Source organism: Aedes aegypti, chromosome 3 (genome assembly GCF_002204515.2).
Source record: "Aedes aegypti strain LVP_AGWG chromosome 3, AaegL5.0 Primary Assembly, whole genome shotgun sequence".
Lineage (NCBI taxonomy): Eukaryota > Metazoa > Arthropoda > Insecta > Diptera > Culicidae > Aedes > Aedes aegypti.
In genome coordinates this window covers 200,522,374-200,548,037 of record NC_035109.1, presented here as the reverse complement: position 1 = coordinate 200,548,037, position 25,664 = coordinate 200,522,374, and the positions used below count along the sequence as shown (strand labels likewise).

General features: G+C 36.4%; 1 protein-coding gene across 2 annotated transcripts; it reads left to right on the top strand.

Annotated features, from left to right (window-relative positions):
- Nucleotides 1-1,791: 1,791 nt before the first annotated feature.
- Nucleotides 1,792-24,004, top strand: LOC5568209 (anoctamin-1). Of its 2 annotated transcripts, XM_021853589.1 has the most exons (16): nt 1,792-2,006; nt 4,287-4,515; nt 4,592-4,949; nt 5,008-5,076; nt 5,232-5,303; nt 17,181-17,341; nt 17,409-17,577; nt 17,868-18,100; nt 18,162-18,322; nt 21,244-21,476; nt 21,539-21,907; nt 21,964-22,210; nt 22,269-22,474; nt 22,538-22,819; nt 23,343-23,481; nt 23,732-24,004. In XM_021853589.1, exons 1-16 carry the CDS (start codon nt 2,003-2,005, stop codon nt 23,914-23,916), a joined length of 3,117 nt encoding a protein of 1,038 aa, XP_021709281.1. In that variant the 5' UTR covers nt 1,792-2,002; the 3' UTR covers nt 23,917-24,004. The 2 variants fall into 2 exon arrangements, with proteins under 2 accessions (XP_021709281.1, XP_001652136.1); XM_001652086.2 differs by lacking the exon at nt 5,232-5,303.
- Nucleotides 24,005-25,664: the final 1,660 nt, after the last annotated feature.

Below are 25,664 nucleotides of genomic sequence, written 5' to 3'. Positions count from 1 at the left end.
AAAGTCATAAGCACAAAAGAATTTATGACACGAACAGAGGCTCATGGTCATTAGAGAGATAGGTTCATTCTGAGTTATGGGCCATTTGAGGTAATGGATTTCGGGATAATGGAATCATTAGTAAATGCAAGATACCCTACTTCGGAAGTAGGGCGCATTAGAGCGCATCCGGATGCGAATCGAATGCACCACTTCCGAAGTTGGGTGTCTCGCATAGGTTCTGAGAAAAAATCAACTTTGGAGAGCAACCGTCTCTATCTTTTTACCGCTCCGACAATTCAACCAACCCCCTCCCAGCCCTTCAAAAAGTCGAAAATATTGAAGGGGAGTAAAAACAAGGTATTCTTTATTACACCAAAAAACATAACCTCACTAAAATTAACAATTCTCAGGTCGTTTTGACCAAGGTGTGTGCATTTTATTCTGTGGCCAGAGTAAGGTGTAATCACTTGGCGAAAGCGGCTAGGAGGCCATCTTTATCTTGCTGGCCGTTTTGTTTACAAACATTACTGCCTTGCCTGGATGATGCTGAAACTGAATCTAACTGTGCTGCCATCAGTGCGGACGAAATTGTCAAAAAAGAAAGAAAGAAGTAGAGCACACAAGGAGCAGGGGCGACCAGATTAGAATAATTCTTGACAACACTGTTTCTACAACCAATCAGGGGTCAATCTCTCGACTACCTGTCTCAGATGTTTGTAAACAAAACGGCCAGCCCTTCCTCACCTACCCTGTCTGGTTTTCTCCACAAAGTGAGCATAATAGGACACCTTAGATAATTGGACCCGCCTTGGTTTTGACAAAGTGTACATTGTCATAAAAAAGATAGCTTAACTTCCTGTCTTTTTCCTGCCTGTCGATGATATATCAAAATAACTTGAGTTTTATCAAACTCGAATCGTAGTGTAATGAAGAATATTATGTTTTGACCCGTACTAAGTATTTAATGTTTTCGTAGTCATAAAACCCGGTTGAACGGCTTATTTATTTTTATGTAGGCTGTAAAATCAGAAGCTAGCATACGATTTTTTTTTTTGAAACAAAGAGGTAAACAGGTTAAATAGTCTGTCTCTATACAAATAGGCCTATTCAAATGACGTCTCAAATCAGCTGATCGGGAAGCACTTTGACATTTCTTCTATGAAAATGACAGGCCCGTGTTAGCATCGGTCCTCCACCGATGTAAACAAATGCATAGACGGATCTGTCACATGAAAAGGCCTATAGAATGATAAAACTAGCACTATGTTATCTGTTCATATTTTTTCTGCTAGGCCCTGTTGATGTGAGATACCATCTTGTAGGGAAGGTGTACCGGTATTCGCCATCCTTCATTATATACCGCTGTTCGACACAAATAGTTGCCAATCGTGTTGTGTTCGTAGAATCGCTTTATAATGAAACAGAATACAGAAACATTCTTAGGAACCTCAAAATTTGCTCAGAATATAGAAGAAAAAAAATCACTTTCCTTATTTTTTTGCTTTCTTGCCATGCTGTTCCTGATTCGCTACCCTCTATAAGAAATAAACTTAGATGGCTAAATCAGTTACCAAAATAAACAAAATGGCGAATGTTTATACAAGTGATGATGTATTCGCCACCCCAATCTTAAATAAAAAAAAAATAACAAAGTTGCTGATCAGATTTTATATTTTTCGTGGTAAACATGGATAGACAGCTTTCGGTTTTGACAGTAATCAAAGGTCTTTCGATTTTTTTTTTTCTGAAAAATATTAAATTTTTTCATTGGGGTGGTGCATACTGGTACACCTACCCTACTGAGTTTATCGCAAATGCAATTTAGTGTCATGCGGCTAGTGTGATGCTGTGTGATAGGATGTTTCAAACCATCCAACTATTTTTCAACTTTTATCCATACAATTAAAACTTTTCGAAAGTATAACATATTTTGCTGCATTTCACGTTGTTTGCTGTTTGATTAAGCACTGGATAATTGTTTATTTGTTTGTGAGAATCTTCTAACATTTTCGATAATTACATGGGTGAGTACACACCGTCTTCGTGATATTTTCAGCAATACCAAATAGAGACAAATATATCCAATTGGATGACTCAGTTGGATAAGAATCGCGTTCCAGAGAAAAAGGATTTTCTTATCAATGCTAATGAACTCCATGAATAGCTTTCAAGTGTTCAGTGAATAGAACAGCTGGAGGGTCATATTTTAATTATCAGGATACTTTTTCGGTCGAATTTTTGTAGAAAGATAGACTATGAAAACTTCAGAATAAATGAATAATAGTATTTTTTGTTATTGAAGTTGAAAGATCAATCAAAACAAATGAATGAATCACGTTTTAAAGGAAACCAATAGGTCAGAGGAAAGCATCTTCCGACATTCACCGTTGTTGTACAAGCCTAAAGATATCTGCATATGATTAGGAGTACCCGAGACAAAATGTGCACATTACGGATAAGATCTATAAAGACCCTCAATCGTATTAATATTAAGGGCTTTTGTATAATAGTTAATTTACATTGGAGCTAGAACCCGAGTTACCATGCTGCAGCTGTATGCATTATATTTTTCATGATATACATAGTACCGTCGATGGAGGTGACAATGAGTTTGAGAGTTTAGAATGGGTTAAAACATGATTATCTCAGCGAATATTTAAAGCATTGATGTACAATTTTTATGGTTTAATTTTTTTAGATGTCACAAGCTCTCTGAGATATGTAGTTAATTTCAATTAAAATCGACAAAGCTTGAAAATAACGCTTTTTTAAATTGCTCATTTCAGGGTGGGACAGAAATCAAACTTTTAGAAGGATCATTTTACAAAATTATAATCATGTCCATCATATTCGATGTTACTGGTATACTAAACCATTGGCCCAATGTCACCCCGTCGATGGGGTGGAGAACGGGTCAATTTCCATACATTTATAGATCAGTGTAAAATCAACGGATTTCGAATATTTTTTCAACATTTGCAAATCAATTACCTATGACCATAGAACCACAGTCGAAAAAATATTTCAAATTAAATTACGAGAGGTATCCAACAATCAACATGGGCATATGTCAAATTATTTCGTTCTCATCATCAACAGTGCTGGCAAGCGTCCATGTAAATACAGGGTGTCGCGCGACTTTTACATAGTTGCTTACCTCACTGTTATCGGACGGCGAGACAATGACAGAGATTTTCTCTAAATTCTCTTTCATTTTTCCGTCACTACGGCCTGTGACGGAATCGCAAACTCGACTATTTTTAGTTAATTATCTGTTTTAATTTTTATTTATATCGTTGGAATCAAGGAAGGATATCCACTTAACGTTTCAAACACATTTACTTCCCGAAATTATTCAAAATGAGATTCAAATTTTAATAGCAAAACAACATTAAAATTGCTCTCGTGAGAGCTCTGTCATTGCGACTTGACGAAGTGAGCACATGAAATATAGTTTCGACTTGCGACAGTGAGAAGACTCGTTTCGTCAGTGTCGCAAGCCGGTCATGATACTTAACAGCCCTGATCATCAATGACGGTAATAATTATAAATATTGTCGCATCGCCACCAAAATGGATTGCGCACAACTCTCTCGCGACGTACCTCAACTCGCCGCGTTATGAATTTGCATTTTAGCATAGCGCTGCCTTCTGACGAATATCATGGACACAGCGCACTATTCAGATATAAGTCGCGACGCTTGAGGACCGATAAAAAAAACATGATTCAAAAAAGTGTTTGCCTTGATGTCAGAAGGCATAGGCCTCTCCATGTGACAGGTCCGTCTATGCATTTGTTTACATCGAGCTGTCAGACAATAAAGCGATCAATTGCCCATTGAACGGTGACGTCGTCAGAAAAACGCTCTCTTTCCCTCCTTATTGAAATCTGAAAACAAATTTGCACCATTGTTTTCAAGTTTTGTTGAAAGAGAAAGAGAGATAATTTCGCCGTGAAATGCCCAATGCCTTGTAAATGAATAAATGCAACAGTGCTACCCTAATATTACTTTTGAATTTGCTGTATTGCTTTATCGACGTTCTTGCATTAGTTCTGCCATATAAGTGATTATTTCTACTTTAAAACTTCTTTACGGCAAGTTTACGACAATAGAGATACTTTATAAATACAATCAATTGCCCAAGATCGACCCTTCCAGCTTATTTTCAATATCGTCCTTAAACTGACACATGAAATTTATTTCTAATAAGAATTCGCAGAATGTAATGCAATTTGTTTAACTGCCTACGTATTTTGTGTCATAAGTGATAATCGTGATTATAGTATTATTATTATTTTTCAGAGTCAGCTGATCTTTCTTCTATTGCTGAAGAAAAATTATTCAAATTTTTCAATCAAGGAGCGGGTAGCTCAAAACACAAACATATTTACGGGCCTTCTAAAAATCAGAATGCCCAAACAACCTTCACAGATTCGACACTGAATTGTGACTTGGGTGATCTGAAAGCCATGTCTGTTGCTAGTCTTTATGAGGGAGATGGTGATGGAGCCATAGAAATGAACACAGTCCGGTAAAAGAAAATTCATATATACAATATATGTACACTTTTAATATCAACCATTATTAAATTTTAAATATTTTTACAGATCAGATGATACCAAATCTATTGCGTCAATTGCGAATCTTAGCAATGAAAATAACAATACTCAGGCAGCTACAATGACGGAATTGCTTATCGAAGAACCAATCCAGCCTAACGCGGTAAAAGGCGAAGAGTGTCCCTGTAACCCTTATGGGGAAACTCCCTCCGTCAATAACTCACTGTATTTTGCCGATGGTGTCAAATCAGTAGATTTTGTGCTGGTGTGGAAAACTTCTTTAGAGGAAGAAATTCACTTGGAGGAAATTCGAGAAAAGAAACGTTTCATCTTTGAACAGAATCTCATTCGAGATGGCCTGGAATTGGAGCGAGAATTGATAGAAAATGAAATTCATTTTATCAAGGTTTTGTAGAATGCTAATTTTTAGATTTGTACATTGTCATCGATTAATAAAATTTCAGATTCATGCTCCTTTGGAAGTTTTACGGCGATATAGTGAAATATTGAAACTTCGGATGCCCATGAAAGAGGTAAGAGGCACATGTTCATATTAGTGTACACAAATGTATTAATTCCACTGTGTTAACTTTGAAGAGTTTTTTATATAGATTGTTTTACTGTTATGAAACTTTTGATTCATTACTTTTTTTCTTTTTTATACGTATCATTATTACTGGTATAACAGTCACTTTGCACAGTGAAAAACTCGGATAGATTAAGCCGGTTGGCCAGTGCTGCACAATTTATCACTCATAAGGTTTGAATCTCATGTCAATGAAAACATGTCATGTGGAATTATGAATAACATAATACAGCGATTCCGAACTCTGACTTTTGTTCATTTGTACTTAAGACAAGCAAGCTAGAAAAAAAGTCTAGTTAGGGCATATTCAAATAGAACGTGCTATATGGAAAATTCTAATATTTAAAGGTACATAATCTTGAATGGAAACAATCAAATGTGTATCTGGATGAACCATATTAGATTTTGCAAAATGATCAATTTTCAATCAAATATCACCTTGAAATCTTTATACAGCTCATGGTTTGCATCAGAACTTAAAAGTTAACACTTCAAAAAAAAAACAAGTTCATTCGATGTAGAAACAAAGTAGAATGTAAGGAACTTTCTATCAGAAATTCTTGTAATTTTAACTAAACAAAAAGAGTCTTAATTACCATTTTTATACAATTTACACCTTAAGTTTTAACTTGTACATTTTAAGTTTTAACTTGTAGATGTACAGATGTAAGATACCATCGTTGTTGCATTTATTTACTTTTAAGGAATGAAAATAAGCTGTAGCGGGATTTGGGGCAAGTGTGCCACCTCAAGCAAATTGTTTTCTAACTTTGTCTAAAGCTTTAAAACTTTCCAATTTAGCCTCATGATGTTAGTTTCACATCTTTTCATAAGCACTGTGCCATTTAAAAAGAAAATAATTTTAAAAAGTATTAGTTTTGGAGCTTCTCAAATATCATCCAAAATAACCTAAATTTCAACACTATGGGGCAAGTGTGCCACCAATATGGGGCAAGACGGCCACCGATTGAACATTCATGTAATCCTACTTGTGATGAGTTTTTTTAGTTCCTGTTAATATTGCTAACAAAGCAGTACCTAATTGATAGTTTAAAAAATATTTTTTAATTTACCGTCATTAGGGGATGCCTTTAAAACAAGGTTCATCACATGTGGAACTCTCTACCAGTCAATTCGAATAACTAGAATGATTATTTTTGTCTCCATTCAATACAATATATGAACTACCATTTTATTCCGGCGGATCTGTGTAATATTACACTAGATCAGCGTTAAATAACGGCAAAACATTGATGAAGATAAGTAAAACAGTTCTTAAAATTTAGGCCATGTTATTATCGAATATTTGGAGAAAAAATCACTTTGGGAGCAAACATGTTTGGTATTCCCCTTCTATCAAAGACAAATTAAAGACCTCCATGTCCCTTGCAATTGCCCAAAATTTTATGACTCGTAAGGTAATCTAGAACAGTCTTGGGAACTGTGACCACAATTCACCACAGTTCATCGATTCTGCCATTCCACCAAAACACAAAGCAGCAGCAGCATCAATACCATCAGGCGTTGCGCTGCCAACGGTTCACACACTGCTTGACTGTTTTTATCTCTCCACTATGACCATTTTCGGGCAGCCATTCCAAGCTGAATGATTGAAAAAAGTGTTAAATCATTCAATCGCTAATATTTTGCTTGTGTTTTCAACTAATTGAAATCTATTAGCTCTAACAGAAAGACCACAATCATTCCGTTACGATACATATAAACAAATTCAATTTCATACTGCCTTTATCGAGCAAAAATGCAAAACCCCGAAAACCGCAAAAATCGTGTCACCACTGTGCTCGAGTCATTTCGCATTCGGGGTTGAAAAACGTTAGGAAGAAGAAGATTACATTTTTGAAGAGCCGTGACATTTTTTTGTTTTGAACCGTCATGGTTTGCTTTGGATTTTGATGGTCGTGTAGAAAGATGTAAATGTAGAGGCGGTAAATGTTTGCTCCAGTACTTTTCTCATCCCTGATCTAGAATGCTGTGAAAAGTGTACTGTGATTTGTCAAACTTGGGTACCTTTTACACTACCGAGGGACCAAATGCAGTACTAGAAGTGGTACCCAATCTGAGCCCGAGTGGGACGGACCTGCTTCGATACTTCAGAAACCACTACTGGAGCCTCATTTTGGTTCATTATTATGATATGTTGAGCCCTCCCCTTGGTTATGCGACCTTGCCGCGATGGGAGGGCATAATCCATCAGCCCATATGATGGAAACCAAAGGCGTAACCTGTAGTGGTGGTATCACATTTTGGCATTTTTTGCTTAAAGCCGCGTCATAATTCATATGGCATAGACGCAATAATATCTCGGATGTGATCCAACGGACATTCTGCGTCATTGGTAGAATTGATGCCCATTTCAAATAATTAATCTATTCGAAGTGGACATTAACCCTTCCATTACCAACCCCCCTAAACGAGTGCTGGAAAAACACGTTTTGGGCTGAGACTTTTTTGTTTTTTGATATTTTCATACCAAATTTTGACACAAGAAGCGCATATCCTTCTAGTTTGAGGGCTTGGACAGAATTTTAGGATTGGTCTTCTGGTTCCGGAGTTATTCCGGAATCAAAATGGGTGTTTCGAAAGGGCCACTTTCGAAAAAGTGAATTTGCAATATGAAATCAGCTGGTTTTTTACAATGATCAGTTCTATAACGATGAGGACGGATGTCTACAAGGCCATCATGGTCACTGCATGCCGCGGATCACAATTTCCGGATGTTCCGGGGAACCGGTTCCGGGGCCATTTTTAGAAGCGAGTAAATACTATCATGCGACACATCAAACTTCATGATTTTTCAAATAATTGCATTCTATGACTGAGCTGCACAGTTCAGAACCCATTTGGCCACATTGGAACCAGTATCCGGGTTTCCGAGGAACCGATTCCGTGGTCAATTATTGAAAATCAGTGAACACTGTCATGCGACACATCAAACTTCATGATTTTTCAAATGATTGCATTCTATGACTGAGCTGCACAGTTCAGAACCCATTTGGCCACTTTGGAACCGGTATCCGGGTTTCCGAGGAACCGGTTCCGGGGTCAATTATTGAAAATCAGTGAACACTGTCATGCGACACATCAAACTTCATGATTTTTCAAATAATTGCATTCTATGACTGAGCTGCACAGTTCAGAACCCATTTGGCCTCTTTGGAACCGGTATCCGGGTTTCCGAGGAACCGGTTCCGTGGTCAATTATTGAAAATCAGTGAACACTGTCATGCGACACATCAAACTTCATGATTTTTCAAATTATTGCATTCTATGACTGAGCTGCACAGTTCAGAACCCATTTGGCCACTTTGGAACCGGCATCTGGGTTTCCGAGGAACCGGTTTCGGGATCAATTATTAAAAATCTGTGAACATCGTCATGCGACACATTAAACTTCATGATTTTTCAAATGATTGCTTTCTATGACTAAGCTGCACAGTTCAGAACCCATTTGGCCACTTTGGAACCGGTATCCGGGTTTCCGAGGATCAATTATTAAAAATCAGTAAACATTGTCATGCGACACCTCAAACTTCGTGATATTGAAAGTCATTACATTCTATGGGTGAGCTGCAACGCATGGGACTTATTTGGCCACTTTGGAACCGATTTCCAGGATTCCGAGAATCCGGTTTGTGGTCAATCTTCAAAGGTGACTAAATGCTATAATGCGACACATCAAACTTCATGATTTTTCAAATTTCACATGAGCCTCTGTACGTGCCATAAATTCTTTTGTTCGTTTGACTTTTACTGTGCGCCGTGTGTTGGTGCTGTCACCCTCTCTCTCACGGCAACTGGAAAATAGGGCGCACAGTAAAAGTCAAACGTTTTATAGCATGCATAGGCTCATACCGTGGCTGGATTGAATAGTGTAGAACTCATATGGTCATTTTGGAACCGATATCTGGGTTTCTGGGGGAATCGTTTGTGGGATCAAAAGATGAGTTTATACTGTCATACGATTCACCAAACATTAAAATTTTTAAAGATAGTATATTTCATGAATAAGTTGCAATGTCTTGGACCTATGTAGCCACTTTGGAACCGATATCCGGGTTTCTGAGGATCCTTCTCGAAGGTGAATAAATATTGTCTGGCGACTTAATGGATGTCTTATATATTTTTTTAATCTTCCATAACTCACTCTTGAGAATTTAAAACGCAGGTTCCATAGGAAAGTTTCTGGTTCAAGTATCATATAGCTGTTTATTTTTAACATCAAAACGGTAATGCTTCCAATGCACGATTTGCCCTTTGAAGGAAGCAACACACTACACAATAGACTAGCATGCAACGCCCAGGAGCACAGTTGAAATACATTTCTGACGAAAAGTTTTCCGGACTAAGGCAGGAATCAAAGGGGTCAGCGAAGGGGTGTGGACCCCTTGACTCGATGCGGCTAAATGCTTGGTAACACTAACCGCACGGCCACGAAGCCCACAAATTGTTTCACTTTAGTATTACGAAAGATACTGCATACTGTAGCAATACTGCAACATTTAAAACTCGTAAAATATGCTATTCAACAGTTTTTAGTCGAAAACATGTACACCCTCATTTCAATTAATTTTAGGAAATTAATTAAGAGAGTTCAGCTGATCATGACATTGTTCGGAATAACTACAGCCGACTCCCCACATCTCGATATTCTACATCTCGATATATCTCCCTATGTCGATGATTTCTTCGGTCCCTTCATTTTGCAAACATTTTCACTCTGCATATCTCGATATCTACCTATCTTGATGTGAATTTCATTCCAGATTTTCTGTCCATATACCGATATGCCCATTATCAAAGGTTACTAGACACACGGTAAAAATAAACAAGGTATTATATTTCGAAAAATGACATTTGATAGTGACGTTATTCCTATCGCATACTCAAACGAGTACAAGAGAAAGCAAAGCTTTTTCTCTTTTACTGTCCTTCTAGCCTCATGCTTGACGATAGGAATGACGACACATGTTTTCATTGGAAATCGATGTTTACACGTGGGAATAGCCTACCTTGTTGTGTATACCGTGACTAGACAGTGATCCAAAACAAATTTCAAATACGAAATGACGTCTGTTTGTTTATTATTTTCCTGGTACCGGAGTGATTTTCAATCTAGTGTTCATTCCTGAAAAGATTCCTGAAGCTATTCCCTGATGAATTCTTGAACCAGTTTGTCTTGCAATTTCAATAGTTAGTTCTTGTATTCTTTCGTATTTGTTCAGTATTTCTCCTGTAATTTTAATCATTTTAGGTGATATAAGTGATCTTGGATACAATTTCAACGGAAAGATCTTCAAAAATTTTTTTTTTCCATAGAAAAAACTTTAAATGAACAGCCTATTTGATGGCAAGACAAAGTATGCTGGGACCATTAGTTTTAAATAATTATGAGCAATCAAAGGATGTAAAACTAGCACCCAGTTAAACTTATATCAGTCCCAGAATAATCAAATGTACTTCGACAGCTTCAAAATCGTTGCAGTTATTTGATCTGTCGTATAAAAGTATTAACACGGCTTCGAAAACTGGTCCATGAACTGGTTCTTTGGAAATCACATTATGATTCCTAAGTGACCAAATGAGTTCTACATTGTGCATCTCACCCATATGACGCAAAAGTTGTTGGTATATATTTTTTTTTTTATGTGTCGCTTGATGGCATTCTTCCCCCAGAATGCAATATTCAAAAAAAAAATGTATCACATAACAGCATGTACTCATCTTCAAAAACTAACAAAGATTTATTCGCTTCCTTGAAAATCAAATGGGTCAAGACAGTGCAGTTCAGCCATGAAATGCAATGATTTGCAGAATCATGAAGTTTGATGTATGGCAGTATTTACTTACCTTCGATGACTCATCTAAAAAATAATATTACTCCGGAACCGGTTCCGCAGAATCCCAATATATTAATAATAACAATATGTCGCATGACGTTGTTTACTGATTTTCAATGATTGGCCCCGAATAGAATGTAATAGCTTTCAATATCGCGAAGTTTGATGAGTCGCATGACAATATTCACTGATTTTAAATAATTGACCCCGGAACCGGTTCCTCTGAATTTGGATCTGGATACCGTTTCCAACGTGGCCAAATGGGTTCTGAACTGTGCAGATCAGTCATAGAATGCTATCATTTGAAAAATCGCGAAGTTTGATGTGTCACATGACAGTGTTCACTGATTTTTAATAATTGATCCCGGAACCGGTTCCTCGGAAACCCAGATGCCGGTTCCAAAGTGGCCAAATGGGTTCTGAACTGTGCAGCTTAGTCATCGGATGCAATCATTTGAGAAATCATGAAGTTTGATGTGTCGCATGACAGTGTTCACTGACTTTTAATAATTGACCCCGGAACCGGTCCCTCGGAAACCCGGATACCGGTTCCAAAATGGCCAAATGGGTTCTGAACTGTGCAGCTTAGTCATAGAATGCAATCATTTGAAAAATCATGAAGTTTGATGTGTCGCATGATGATGTTCACAGATTTTTTAATAATTGACCCCGTAACCGGTTCCTCGGAAACCCGGATACCGGTTCCAAAGTGGCCAAATGGATTCTGAACTGTGAAGCTTAGTCATAGAATGCAATCGTTTGAAAAATCATGAAGTTTGATGTGTCGCATGACAGTGTTCACTGATTTTCAATAATTGACCCCGGAACCAGTTCCTCGGAAACCCGGATACCGCTTCCAAAATGGCCAAATGGGTTCTGAACTGTGCAGCTCAGTCATAGAATGCAATCGTTTGAAAAATCATGAAGTTTGATGTGTCGTATGACAGTGTTCACTGATTTTCAATAATTGACCCCGAAACCGGTTCCTCGGAAACCCGGATACCGGTTCCAAAGTGGCCAAATAGGTTCTGAACTATGCAGCTTAGTCATAGAATGTAATCATTTGAGAAATCATGAAGTTTGATGTGTCGCATGACAGTGTTCACTGATTTTCAATAATTGACCCCGAAACCGGTTCCTCGGAAACCCGGATACCGGTTCCAAAGCGGCCAAATGGGTTCTGAACTATGCAGCTCAGTCATAGAATGCAATTATTTGAAAAATCATGAAGTTTGATGTATCGCATGATAGTATTTACTCGCTTCCAAAAATGGCCCCGGAACTGGTTCCCCGGAACATCCGGAAATTGTGATCCACGGCATGCAGTGACCATGATGGCCTTGTAGACATCCGTCCTCATCGTTATAGAACTGATCATTGTAAAAAATCAGCTGATTTCATATTGCAAATTCACTTTTTCGAAAGTGGCCATTTCGAAACACCCATTTTGATTCCGGAATAACTCCGGAACCAGGTGACCAATCCTAAAATTCTGTCCAAGCCCTCAAACTAGAAGGATATGCGCTTCTTGTGTCAAAATTTGGTATAAAAATATCAAAAAACAAAAAAGTTACAGCCCAAAACGTGTTTTTTTCCAACACTCGTTTAGGGGGGTTGGTAATGGAAGGGTTAATACTATTGGTGACGATCAGTTTGCCTTTTGCTAACTAGGATGATCCGTAGCCACTCTTACTATTAGCTAGCGAGAAAAATCGTTATCATGTACGACGTAGGGAATATTACTTTGAGGAAAATGACTAGTAGATTCACTGAGTAGAAATAAGTGGCGACAATCTTATTTTAATATGGTTTTTACATTGCCATAATACGAAATACCTCTTTTGTAACAACGGTATAAATAATCTAATTCCAGCTTCATTTTAGCAAAATTTACAAGTAGAAAGTAGGCGTTGTGACGCATTGCATTTGCCACCGAAAAGTGAATCTGTAGTAGAAGCCTAAGATAACTTTAATCTTAAATATTCACTATAAAAATGACTATGAAAAGTAAGACGCTGAGATCGATCATTTTTTCTTTAAGGATATATGAACGTAATGACCAATAAATACTTTTAACAACAAAAAAGAAATTAACTAGAACTACTACTAAACAGCCTATTTTTGTTAAGACATGACTACAATTGACATTTAAGACTCTAATCTTACGTAAAAGACAGGAGTAATCAGATTAGCACTTAAATGACAAATTATTCAAATCCATTTCGACTACACAGTATTAGTAATGACACTACTACACCACTATTTCAAAAAAATCTGATGGAGCTGCTGATTTTCACAATGCTTCCTTTTTTCAGAAGCAAGGGAATATGGGTATATTTCAAAAACTACCACGTCACAATACTAATAAAAAACGGTGTTCATGTGGGCACCATAGCCTAGTCCGTCTGAGTATTGGTCCTGGTAGAGGGAAAACTTGGCAAAAGCCAGACCGAGGGTTCAGCCTTGACAAATTAAGCTGTCAGGCAGCTCCAACCATAAAAAAAAAGTATTATGATATGTTGATAATATTTACATTTTTATGAATTTCACTCCAAACATTTTTGTTTACCGAATAGGTGGCATAGGGGGAGATCCCCCAGTACCGGACACTTAAGCCACTAAATTCATAATTCGAAAACTATTGATTTTATGGGCTCGTGTTACTCATTTATGATAAATATTTTCATTTTTATAGTCTACAAAAATAAATTTGAAAATATAAATATGAATTTTGACAATGCATTTTGATGATGTATTTTAGTACCAAATTGATTGATCTTGAAAGGTGGCACCCAATACCGGACACGACCTGGAAATGCCTCGAATTCTGTAAATTTGAACATCATTAAATGTGTACACTATAGGAATAGTTTATAATTACCAATTCAATGCATTTGCAACATTTACAAGCATAATTTAGGTTTTTCTTAGTTTGCAAGATGCCTATCAAAAATCTCTCCCATATATGATGAAAAATAGCACATTTTTCGATGTTGTTCTGAATGTTCATTCTTTTTAATTTTATTGCATGTTTGATACCATGATCGACGGAACCCATGAAAAATGAAAGTATTTTGAGACACTGACGCAATAATTACAAATATATCATATAACAAATCAAGCTGTCCGAAACTGAGGGACAGGAGGTGCTTAACGAAAATTGTAATTTGTCCATATATAGTTCAATTATGATACAAAATACATTCATACTATCAAATTAGGATTATGTTCGATCATGATTGCATGATCCAAAGTATTTTTTCATATTCAAAATAATTATTAAATAGGCTCAACATTAAGAAAATACGTCAATTTTTTGAAGATTTTCAAACTTTTCTACTTTTTTAAAAAGGCATGCATATTTCAAGGATATGTTATTCTACGCAAACATTAGTCTACATAATAGCTTTCTTTTCTAATAATACACCATCTTGATTGGACCATGATTTCTCAATGTTTCGACTTTGTCCGGTATTGGGTGCTGTCCGGCACTGGGGGATCTCCCCCTACTTGCCCCAAAAAGTATAACCCAACTAGATTTCATATGTAAAACTATTTTTTTTTTTGATTCAAATACCACAATAACTTACACAATTATATAGCTTGACGATGTACGGTACGTCAGAAAAATCTGTTATTTATTTACCTTTCACCATGCTATATAAATAATCTTATAAAAAATCACTAAAATTTGATTGTTTTTTACAAAAGTCGATGTAAATACGTGAAAAATAGGGCAATTTTTGTCATATTTTAATCATTGTATTATGAACTATAAGGGAACATATTGTGAGGCTCAAAGAGAAAATATATTTTGTGGTTTTTAATAAAATCAGGGGTGGCGCACTTGCCCCTATGGCACACTTGCCCCAAATTCCGCTATTGGTTTCCTACATTAAAATGACTACATTGAATGATGACAAATCCACTGTCAAATGAAAATTAAACATTATTATAAGCAAAAATCAGGCACCAGAAGGCCAGCTCCAGAGGCAAGTTTCCCGACAATTGGGAGATTTTTACCATCGCCTTATTTGAGCCTGTTCCATCATCTACCCGATGAGGGAAAGGAAGGCAAAGATGGGGGGGAAATAGGGGTGGGGTCCCTTGAAGAGGGAATGCTTCTTCAAAAGCTTCCATAATGTAGGATGTTGCAGTATTAACGGCATCATCCAAATCACTTAAATATCTTAATGGATGGAGAGCAGCCATGAAATTTAGTGGCAACCAATTCAATATAGAGTTCCCGATTTGTTGACCGGGGATTCCTAAAACGCAAGTTACATTTGAATATTCAAAGAAGATGTAGCGACTTATGTTATCGCTTTGGGTTGCTTCTTCAAATAAAGATCATAAATCAGGATTCAAAATACAGGATTCTCCTGCAATCGAAAATCGTATAAAACAAAAATAATCTTTTCAACTTGGACAATTTGCACCCTGCGTTCCAATCTACATTGTGTTTTAAGGTTAAGATGAAACAAAGCCAAGCCTCAAATTTTCAACAGCACGAATCTTGAGAACCGAACACCCGTTTGAGCTGAAAATTTAATCGATTGGTATTCAATTTCGCCTTAGTTCTCATAACTTAGTTCCACTCAAGATTAAATACCCTATAAGCACGGGTGATGGGGCAACAGCAGTTAACCAATATGCAATAAACGTTCTATTTGGATTGTCCGTGAGGAAAATGCTGATGTTTTCGTGTAATTTTACTAAATATATGAACAAAATTATTGCTAACATTCATCTTTTTTCCACTAACAAGCAACAAATTTTGATTTTCTGAAAAAAGCATTAAATTATTATAATTGAAAAGTTTGACGAACCTTTTGAATAATCTTACATTGTTCGAAGAATATTCTAGATTCTACTTCATCTTTTTTCCACTAACAAGCAACAAATTTTGATTTTCTGAAAAAAGCATTAAATTATTATAATTGAAAAGTTTGACGAACCTTTTGAATAATCTTACATTGTTCGAAGAATATTCTAGATTCTACTTCAGTTTCTTCAATGATTTTACGTAATAGGATATTTTCAAGATCTTTTTAGAAATTTCTTCTGAAAATTACAAATGGATTGTTTCGCACAAATCTTTTCAGTAAAACATAGCCTTCAATATAGGGTCGGTGTACCAATAGCCACACAGCTAAGAACAAAAATGTGTATAGAATCGAAAAATAAAGTCAGCCTAATTGTTTTTGCGTCATCATATTGGTTTTAAAGAAAAAAATATGAAAGCTATAAAAAATCAAATTTATGTGTATAATATCACTTGTGCCACTATTTTAACACACATGCGTATAGTAGCACTTATTATTATTTCTGTTTCTATAGTAGCACTAGGTTCACGGAGTAGGCAAAACACAAATCAAAATCATATTTACACAAAACTTTTATGGTTTTCCTAAGAAGAATGAAACAAAAGCTTTCGATTCAGGTAAAAATGTTATCAATTCTTCCATTATTTTGTTTAGTAAAACATAGTTTCTCTTAGTAGTGCAATTGTAGGTGAAAAAACGTTTAAATTTTGAAGGAAACTATTTATTTCGATCATGTTTTGAATAAAATCAAGCTGTGAATCAATGGAACTTTGTTAAATGGCTTCTGATCTTTATGCCATTTTTTTTAATTCCATGTTTTACAGGGAAACGGCTGTAAAAAGCCACTAGTACTAGTAGTAGTAAAAAAAGATAGGTACATTCTGATAACAATAAAAACATAATATTGTAGGCTCTAAAATACTTCAATTTTATATTGTATCCATCCATAAATTTTAGAAGTTATTGAAACCCTTCGCATTGATTTTTGCTTTCAATAACATGTTTCAGTGTCGCAATGGTATATTTTTCATCATATATTGGCATTTATCTAACAAAGATTTTAAGTAGAAGACATCGCAATTCACTAACAATTAGTAACTCATAGCTTCTGTTTTCAGTTCATCTATAGATTTTTATTTTCCTGATTTTGGCTAACTGCTGTATAAATGATATGTGAAAACAAAACGGAATCTTTTTGGCTATATGACGTAAAGCGGGTATTCAACGCATTGAAATTAACCGGGTGTAGATCGAGTATGTATAGTCTTCATTTTATTTTCATTGTGTTCCAAATTTTCACTAACAATTTGTTCCATGAAAAAATGACGGGATTTATAACACTGTTTTGCTTATATACAAAATGACAGATTCCAGGCATGGCTGGTGTCAGGTCTCGTACTACATCAATACTTTCCCGTTTAAAAGGATTTGCAGGAAAAATAGTGCATTACTTCTTGGTAGAAGAGAAATATTTTCCACCGCGTTCACATCGATTCACGGCCGTCTACAGCCGTGATAAAGAATACCTGTGAGTTTGTATATTGAATATGAGAACCGATACAAAACAGTAAAATATAATTCTTTTCCACTTTTAGCTTCGACTTGAAACAAGCCTGTTTTTTCACGGCGGCAGTTCGATCACGTATAGTCCAGTTCATATTAGATCGGAAACGATTTTCAGAAGACTCCCGGAATGATTACGCATTCGGGATAGAGCGATTGATAACAGAAGAAGTATACATTGCTGCATATCCGTTACATGACGTAAGTACTCTAAAGCAATGATATCCATTCTTTTTGGAAACAATTTAATGAGGTCATTAATAAGCTTGTTATCCTTAGAGCTAAGTAAAAATACTCGATTGCAATCGAACTAACAAGTCGTCCCCCGTTGATACCCCTGAATACAGGGATGGTTCATAAATTATGTCACGCTAAATTTCAACTTTTTCGACTTTTGTTGAAGACATTCCAACACCATCCAACACCAACCACATAAAATTTTTGCCATAGGGTTCTGTTGCATTTTTTAATGTTTATTTTTATTCAACTAGGGTGAAATCAATGTTCCAGGTAGTATGCGACATCTTTTGTATACGAAGTGGGCAGCTGTTTCGAAGTGGTATAGGTACCAGCCTTTGGACTACATTAAAGAATATTTTGGCGTTAAAATCGGGCTCTACTTTGCATGGCTTGGTTACTACACCTATATGTTGTTGCTGGCATCGATTGTTGGAATTTTGTGTTTCATATACTCATGGAAAACGTTAAGATACAACACTCCAAGGTACATAGATTGAGACGCACGTTAAATAACTCATTGATAATGAATTCTCCTTTTTTTACAGTGAAGAAATTTGTTCCAAAGAAAATAACATAATGATGTGTCCTCTCTGTGATCATTGGTGCGATTATTGGGAATTGAGTGAAACATGTTTGCATGCGCGCGCTACTTATTTATTTGACAATCCCACAACGGTTCTGTTTGCCATTTTTATGTCCTTTTGGGGTAAGTACAGTCGTGTTTTTATTTAGATTTCTTATTTCGCCCGGATTTATCTTGTAAACTATCGGAAATTTCTCTATGTAATCTTCAGATTTCTACACTGAAATGCACAATTTCAAAGTACTCTTTTCATTTATAAAGCAACAAATCTGACCTAATTGTCTCAATGAAGATTGACAATTTGAAACGCATTATCCAAGTGTAATTGTAATTGCTCGATCCACACACTGTCAGATCACCGTCCACCAATCTCCCCCGTTAACGCGTTCTATATTGTTGCGCACATCGGGATCTTTCACAAGCAAGCGCCGATAGCTAAACCGGCCCCTCAAGTGTTAGATACATTAAATAGATACACACCCCTATTTTTGTTTACGTTCGAATGCACTTTCGATCGAAGACCGGTTTTGCATTCTCATCCAGTTATCTTTACCCTGATGTAACTTATTCCACATTAAGCTCTTATGGTCAAAGCATATCGACAGTTATAGCTTAGCCCGTGTTGTTTAGCTCAACTTCGTGCGCAATAATAGCTGTGTTCAACGAGTGCTCGAACTTGGTTGCAACCACTTGCGAGTCAGCTTTTGGTGTTCATTAAGCCACTCCAACCTACTTCGAGTCGCTCGGGTTTGTGTTCATTGAGCCGAGTCCAACCAACTCCGAGTCGCTCGAAACAGGTTGGAAGCTAGAGTCCGAGCTAGTTCAACCAGCTCGCAGTAGCTCGTGTTTTTGACGTTTAAAACGTAAACATTGAGAAAAAAAAAAGCAAAATTCCGAAGCGATACGGATTGTTAAGTGCGCGAATTTTTTTTCACGTGGAATTCCGGTAAATTAGTAAAAAGAGTAAAAAGAGCGATCATTGAGAAAGCAGCTTGGAGTTGCTCGAAGTAGCTTTGACAGTTATTTGTTGACAAAAAATACGAGCTAGTAGGGGGATTAGGGGCATAATGAACATACGGGGCGAAATGGACACCCCCTTTATCTTCGAGAATATGCATACTTCATCAAAACTTCATACATTGCATGAAATCTGTATAGCATTTGGAATGTTTGACGGTATAAAAGTTTATGTTTTGTTTCAATTGTCCTTTGAAATATGACTTTAAGTTTTTACCAGTTTCAAATTGTCATATAAGCAAGGCAGTTGAAAAATCTAATTTTTGAGCAAAGTAACGAACCTAGAGAGATTCTTTTTAGCTATTATGATTGAAGGAGAGCCCATCTACATATCGGAACGACTGACAGTCATTAAATTTATTGGAATCACCAAATTTCACGCACCTGTTCATTTCGCCCCGATACCTTTTTATCAGCCTTGATTTAGACTCAATTTTGTATCTCGTTTTTCTAACATACGATATTATTTTTATTACCATGAATGAATGTAGCACGTCGTACTAACATCAAACCTGAAAACTAGCCGGGGGTAAATTAAATACATTGCCATTTTATGGTCTTAAAATGAACATTTGCTTAACGTGTCCATTATGCCCCTAATTCCCCTACAACCAACCCCGAGCAAGTTCGATCAAAGTCATTGAACACAGCTAATAATTGTCAGATGCTTTACCTTTGTTATGGTAGTATCGAAGGAGATGTGTGATATTCATTGATGGAAGCTCCTTCTCCTCTACTAAATCCTCTAGTTCATCATCCGTCTCTATTGATTGAATTGCGTGGTGCTTCACCCTGTTTGTTTATGCACCCTGTGGAAACGTTGTACAGTGGGGATTCGCTCGTTGGGGGTCCGCCACATGGAATGGTTGGATGTTCGTTTATTGAAAAAAAAATCGAATTAAAAAGCACTCGTATGCCAAGTGAAGATTCCAAACTGACTTTGACGTCTGAGTACCGTCGCATTGAAGTATCCATATATAGAACAAATTTGTATGCACAGTCAGTGACAAAACTTAGTAACAAAATGCTGTTTTTCCATACAAATTGGAGTTTGGGGTTTTATATCTCAGCTTCTGGTTGTCCGAATTGGCTGAAATTTGGAAAACGAACTACAATGCGTTAGTCTGGAGCTTTTCTGTCCAATATCGAATGGCAGGACTTCATGAACCAGGATTTGGAATTTTCAGTTGGTACTTTTTCCAACATAGTACTGTACGCAATTGATCAGTTTATTCCATTCCTAAGCACTTGAGAAATCCACAACCAAATCCGCCGTGAAGCAACAATCGTCTGAAACGCTTGAAGAAAAGTTTAAAATTATCTGATTTGCATAAGTACTCAAAGCACAAAATGCCTGTGAATAAACGTATTTATAACTCTGCCAATTTGGGATACAAACGCCTGAACCAAAAGCTGTTTTCCGCGGATTAACAGAAGGTTTAAAAAAAACCTTCGTCGAATCCAAAACACTTTTGGAACTACATTATAACGAACAACGCAAAGAATCTGGTATACCCAACGTAATGTCCAAGAGAACTATTGAATGTTCGTCCATGAATGGTATTTGCGATCTTTTCCTGAGACAGCTTTTAAACGTTTTCACTCAAGAAACTCTACGCCTCTTTATTGTCTCTTCAATCTGTCTCTGCAAGTTGGACCATTTCCAGATCAATAGACACGAAGCTTTGCGTACTCTGTCTTCAAAAAAGGGAACAAACGTGAAGTTTGCAATGGGTTACATGCATCCCCAGCAACACACATGTTATAATTGTGTATTGTCAACTGATATATGACGAAAATTAGTTATATATTAGTTGATAATACACAATTATAGCATGTGTGTTGCTCGGGATGGCCTGAATCACAGACCTAAAACAATCGGATCATTACAGTCAATTGCGATTTTGTCTTCTTTGAACATTAAGTGAAAACCCTGAAATAAATGACCCTAGATGTTCTCTTTTTTTTTTTAATCCTGTGTACGTTATACTGTGCTTCTAATAAAAATAAAAATTCCTTACTTTCAGCGACCTTATTTCTCGAACTATGGAAACGGTATTCTGCGGAAATCACACACCGTTGGGATTTGACTGGTTTTGATGTACATGAGGAACATCCGCGTCCTCAATACCTGGCTCGATTGGCACATGTCCGTAGGAAGAAAATCAATGCTGTTACCAATACCGAAGAACCTCAAGTTCCTTACTGGCGGATGAAGCTGCCTGCTACTATACTTAGTTTCTCCGTCGTTTTGTTGCTAGTACATATAGTTAAAGTTTTCACTTGATTATTTCATTATATTATTCCCATAATTGTTTTCAGGTCTGCCTAGCTATAGTTGCCGTTCTTGCTGTAGTATTGTACAGAATGTCGGTCCTTGCCACTCTAAGTGTTTACGGAGACGAAGTGACTACCTCAGTCGCCATTCTTTTTACAACTGCCACGGCTGCGACGATAAACTTGTGCTTAATTGTAGTCTTCAATTGGATGTACACTTATCTAGCCGAATGGCTTACAGAGCGAGAGCTACTCAGAACACAGACCGAGTTCGACGACTCACTAACATTAAAGATATATTTGCTACAATTCGTAAACTATTATGCTTCAATTTTTTATATCGCATTTTTTAAAGGAAAGTTTATTGGATATCCCGGAAATTACAATAGATTTTTCAATTTTAGACAAGAAGAAGTATGTTGTGGCGCAGTTTTAAAGAAAATTCTAAATATTTGATATTTTTATTCTAGTGCGGCTTTGGCGGTTGTCTTATGGAGCTGTGTATTCAACTTGGGATCATTATGATTGGTAAACAAGCAGTGAATACTGTTCTAGAAATGGCAATCCCAATATTCTACAAGTGGCTCAATTCATTGAAAGTACGCATTGGGAAACAGCGCAATCAGTCTTTGAAAAGTAAGGGCCAGCGCTTCGTTAAAGACCTAAAGCTAGTCGAGTGGGGATCCCGAGGTCTGTTTCCTGAATATTTAGAAATGGGTAAACACGCATCAATACACAATAAATTCAATCATCAACCTGAATTTGTTTGTTTTAGTGTTACAATATGGATTTGTTACTATATTTGTTGCGGCTTTTCCCCTGGCTCCTTTCTTTGCATTGATGAACAACATATTAGAAATGAGACTCGATGCCAAAAAACTGCTCACCTTTTACCGAAGGCCAGTATCGCAAAGAGTGCGCGACATAGGTATATGGTATAGAATTTTGGATAGCATTGGAAAACTGAGCGTTATTACTAATGTAAGACTAGCAACGTATAACCCTTCGCAAATATTAAAATACTGATCAATGTTTTTTTCACAGGGTTTCATTATAGCATTTACATCGGATTTCATTCCGAAATTAATTTATCGCTTAAATATTTCTTCCGATGGTTCACTAAATGGATATCTCAACTATACGCTTGCGTATTTCAATACCAGTGATTTTCAAAAGGGAAGTGAACCTTTCCAGTCGCAATATAATGTAACCGTATGCCGATACCCAGATTTTCGTGAACCACCAGGGTCGAGCAATCCATATGAGAAAACAACGATGTACTGGCTGATTATGGCGGCAAGACTTGCGTTTGTCGTAATATTTGAAGTAAGTATATAAAATTACGTCGTTGATGGTAAAAATAAGTCAAAAATTGATGCGATTTAGGTGTACCCGAGCAAAAGAAATTGCTACTGAATACCAAATTAAGGTATTCCATACCAGTTAATTTCTGATACTTACAACCCGAATGAGGTATGAATGAACCCTGCACAAGAGGTAAAATACCTCAAATATTATCCCATGCATATCCTACACCGAACTGATAATAAGCTCATAATGTTACGGTGCTAATTGCTAACCAATGGGCATAATGAGCAATACAAGGTTTTTTTTAATGGTCCAGCCGTTGGTGATCAGTCACAAAAGGCTGAGGGAATAACGGGGTTAAAAACACAGGCAAAGTAAAAAGGTATCTCCGGTCATACAATTTCAAAGAAATTTTGAGTCAAATTGGAAAAAAATGCACATTTATATTGCTTTTATGGATATTGCTGACTCGTTCTCAGCATCAACGATATTAAGAGCTTGACAGATTTAAACTATTTATGTTTCTTTGATCTATTTACAGAATATTGTTGCAATTGTGATGATACTCGTCCGTTGGTGTATTCCGGATATGTCACAAGACTTACGAGATCAAATTCGCCGCGAAGCTTACATTACGAACGAAATTATCATCAAACAAGAAACCCTTCGGGCCAGAATGGGTAGGTTATTGTAAAACACTTTCAACGAATTTAACGTTCATAAACAATCCTCTCCGTATCTTTTCCCTTCCAATATATCGTCCTTCCACAAATAGGACAAATGACAATGTACATTATTTGTTCTCAATTAATTTTACCCAAAAAATCGCTTTCACAAAATACTACATTTGTATTGGTGGATGCAAGTTAAATTTCCCTATAATATAAAAACAGTTCTGAAAATGTTTTCTAATTTGTTCATATATTTTAGATCGTGAAAGTGAATTCGCTCAAGATGTTCCTAAGCCCAGATCTCGGATTGCCAAAGATAAAACGCACAACTCATTTGTTAAGTTGGAACGTCTTATTTCTTCCAACCTATCCGGATCGCAACTAGACCTTTTTATACATAATGAACGTGAAACGCAAGTAGAAGGAAAGACGAGCAATGTTTGAAAAACGTTGCTAACAGTTAATTATTTTTATATGTGGTGTGTCTTGCCGTAAATTGTAATAAAAAACGAAACTGTTGTTTCAGCCTCAAGCTATCAACACAGAAAAACAGACGTAACGCTTAGAACAAATCTGTATCAAAATCATAGTCGCGAGAACTTGTACACCCAATGCTAAAATCGTTGTGTTTGGTGATGAGTGTGTGACGTCTGTTTGTCTGTGCTATCAAGTTCATTAAATTGAAAGAAATCCTGAAATTAAGTTAAACAAATTCAGTCCTAACCATGCTTTTGATTTATTTATGCTTTTAATGCCTCTAATGCTAACAGTTAATAATTTTTATATGTAGTGTGTCTTACCGTAAATTGTAATATAAAAACGAAACTGTTGTTTTCAGCTTCAAGCTATCAGGTTCATTAAATTGAAAGAAATCTTGAAATTAAGTGAATCAAATGTAGTCCTAATCATTTTTATGATTTTTTTAATGCTTGCGATTTCCACACCTTTGTTTGAATGATGTCAGACAAATTAAAAAAAAGTCTGACGTAATCTGGCGTATTTACTTAAAACACTGCCAACGAAATAACTAGATATGATAACTAGATAAGAAATAAAAAACAAGCACAGAAAGATATTTCTTTTACCGGTAAACTGATAAAAATACACAATGAAAAAAATAAAATTAGCAAAATTTGCTTTGGAAGAAAAACAAAACAATTTTTTCAGCTGCCAATTTCCATTTTCAATTCTGTGGAAGTTTTTTCTAGGACATGAATATACTTTTTCCTAAGAGTAATACATCCTTGTTCTAGATATCGAAAAACTAACCGAAAACTAAATTAAATTGACCTGAATTCATTTAGTGAACTTAACACTTAATAAGCATGATTGACCGCCCGCAGTTGCTACTCCGTTATCGCAAGAAAAGCTGTATTTACACAGGGAAACAACAGACGCTACTGGGGTCAGTAGCAAGTTCAAAGTGTGAGTACTGGTGCTCTCATTATTATAACAAATGGATGGGAGGAAAATGTTGACGTGCTACTGCACTTCCACAAGAAAACACTTAGAGTTTGGATATGGGAAATGATTCGTTTTGGTAAATGGTAAAGATATAACATGAAATAAAAAAGATAATTGAGATAGGATACAAAAAAAACCCTACGAAATAAACGATTTTTCAAATAATGTTTCACTATTTTGACGTACAATCTATGTAAACATCATTTTTTGTGCAACAAAGAAATAAGTTTTCAATCGTTGGTTATGTCTTCGTGACATTTAAAGAATATAAGTATTATTTGAGTGAACAAATCTGGCAGCCATCTTGGATTTTAACGTCATCTTGATTTTAAGTAGCAGAATGAGTTTTTACCTTGTTAGATTTCAACATGTTGAATTTTGAGGCTGCCGCTGAAAACCAGTTCAGCTTCTTTTTAATATTATTTTTTTTTTCCTAGAACAGGCCTGCTTCTCAACTTAGTTAGTTATAATAACAGGTTATTTAACAGAAATTTTCTTTTATAATGCGCTTTTGGTATTAACATGTTTTTCTAAAGGGCCCAGATATCCGTAGCGGTAAACGCGCCGCTATTCAGCAAGACCAAGCTGAGGGTCATGGGTTCGAATCCCACCGGTCGAGGATCTTTTCGGGTTGGAAATTTTCTCGACTCCCAGGGCACAGAGTATATTCGAACCTGCCACACGATATACAAATGCAAAAATGGTCAATTGACAAAGAAAGCGCTCAG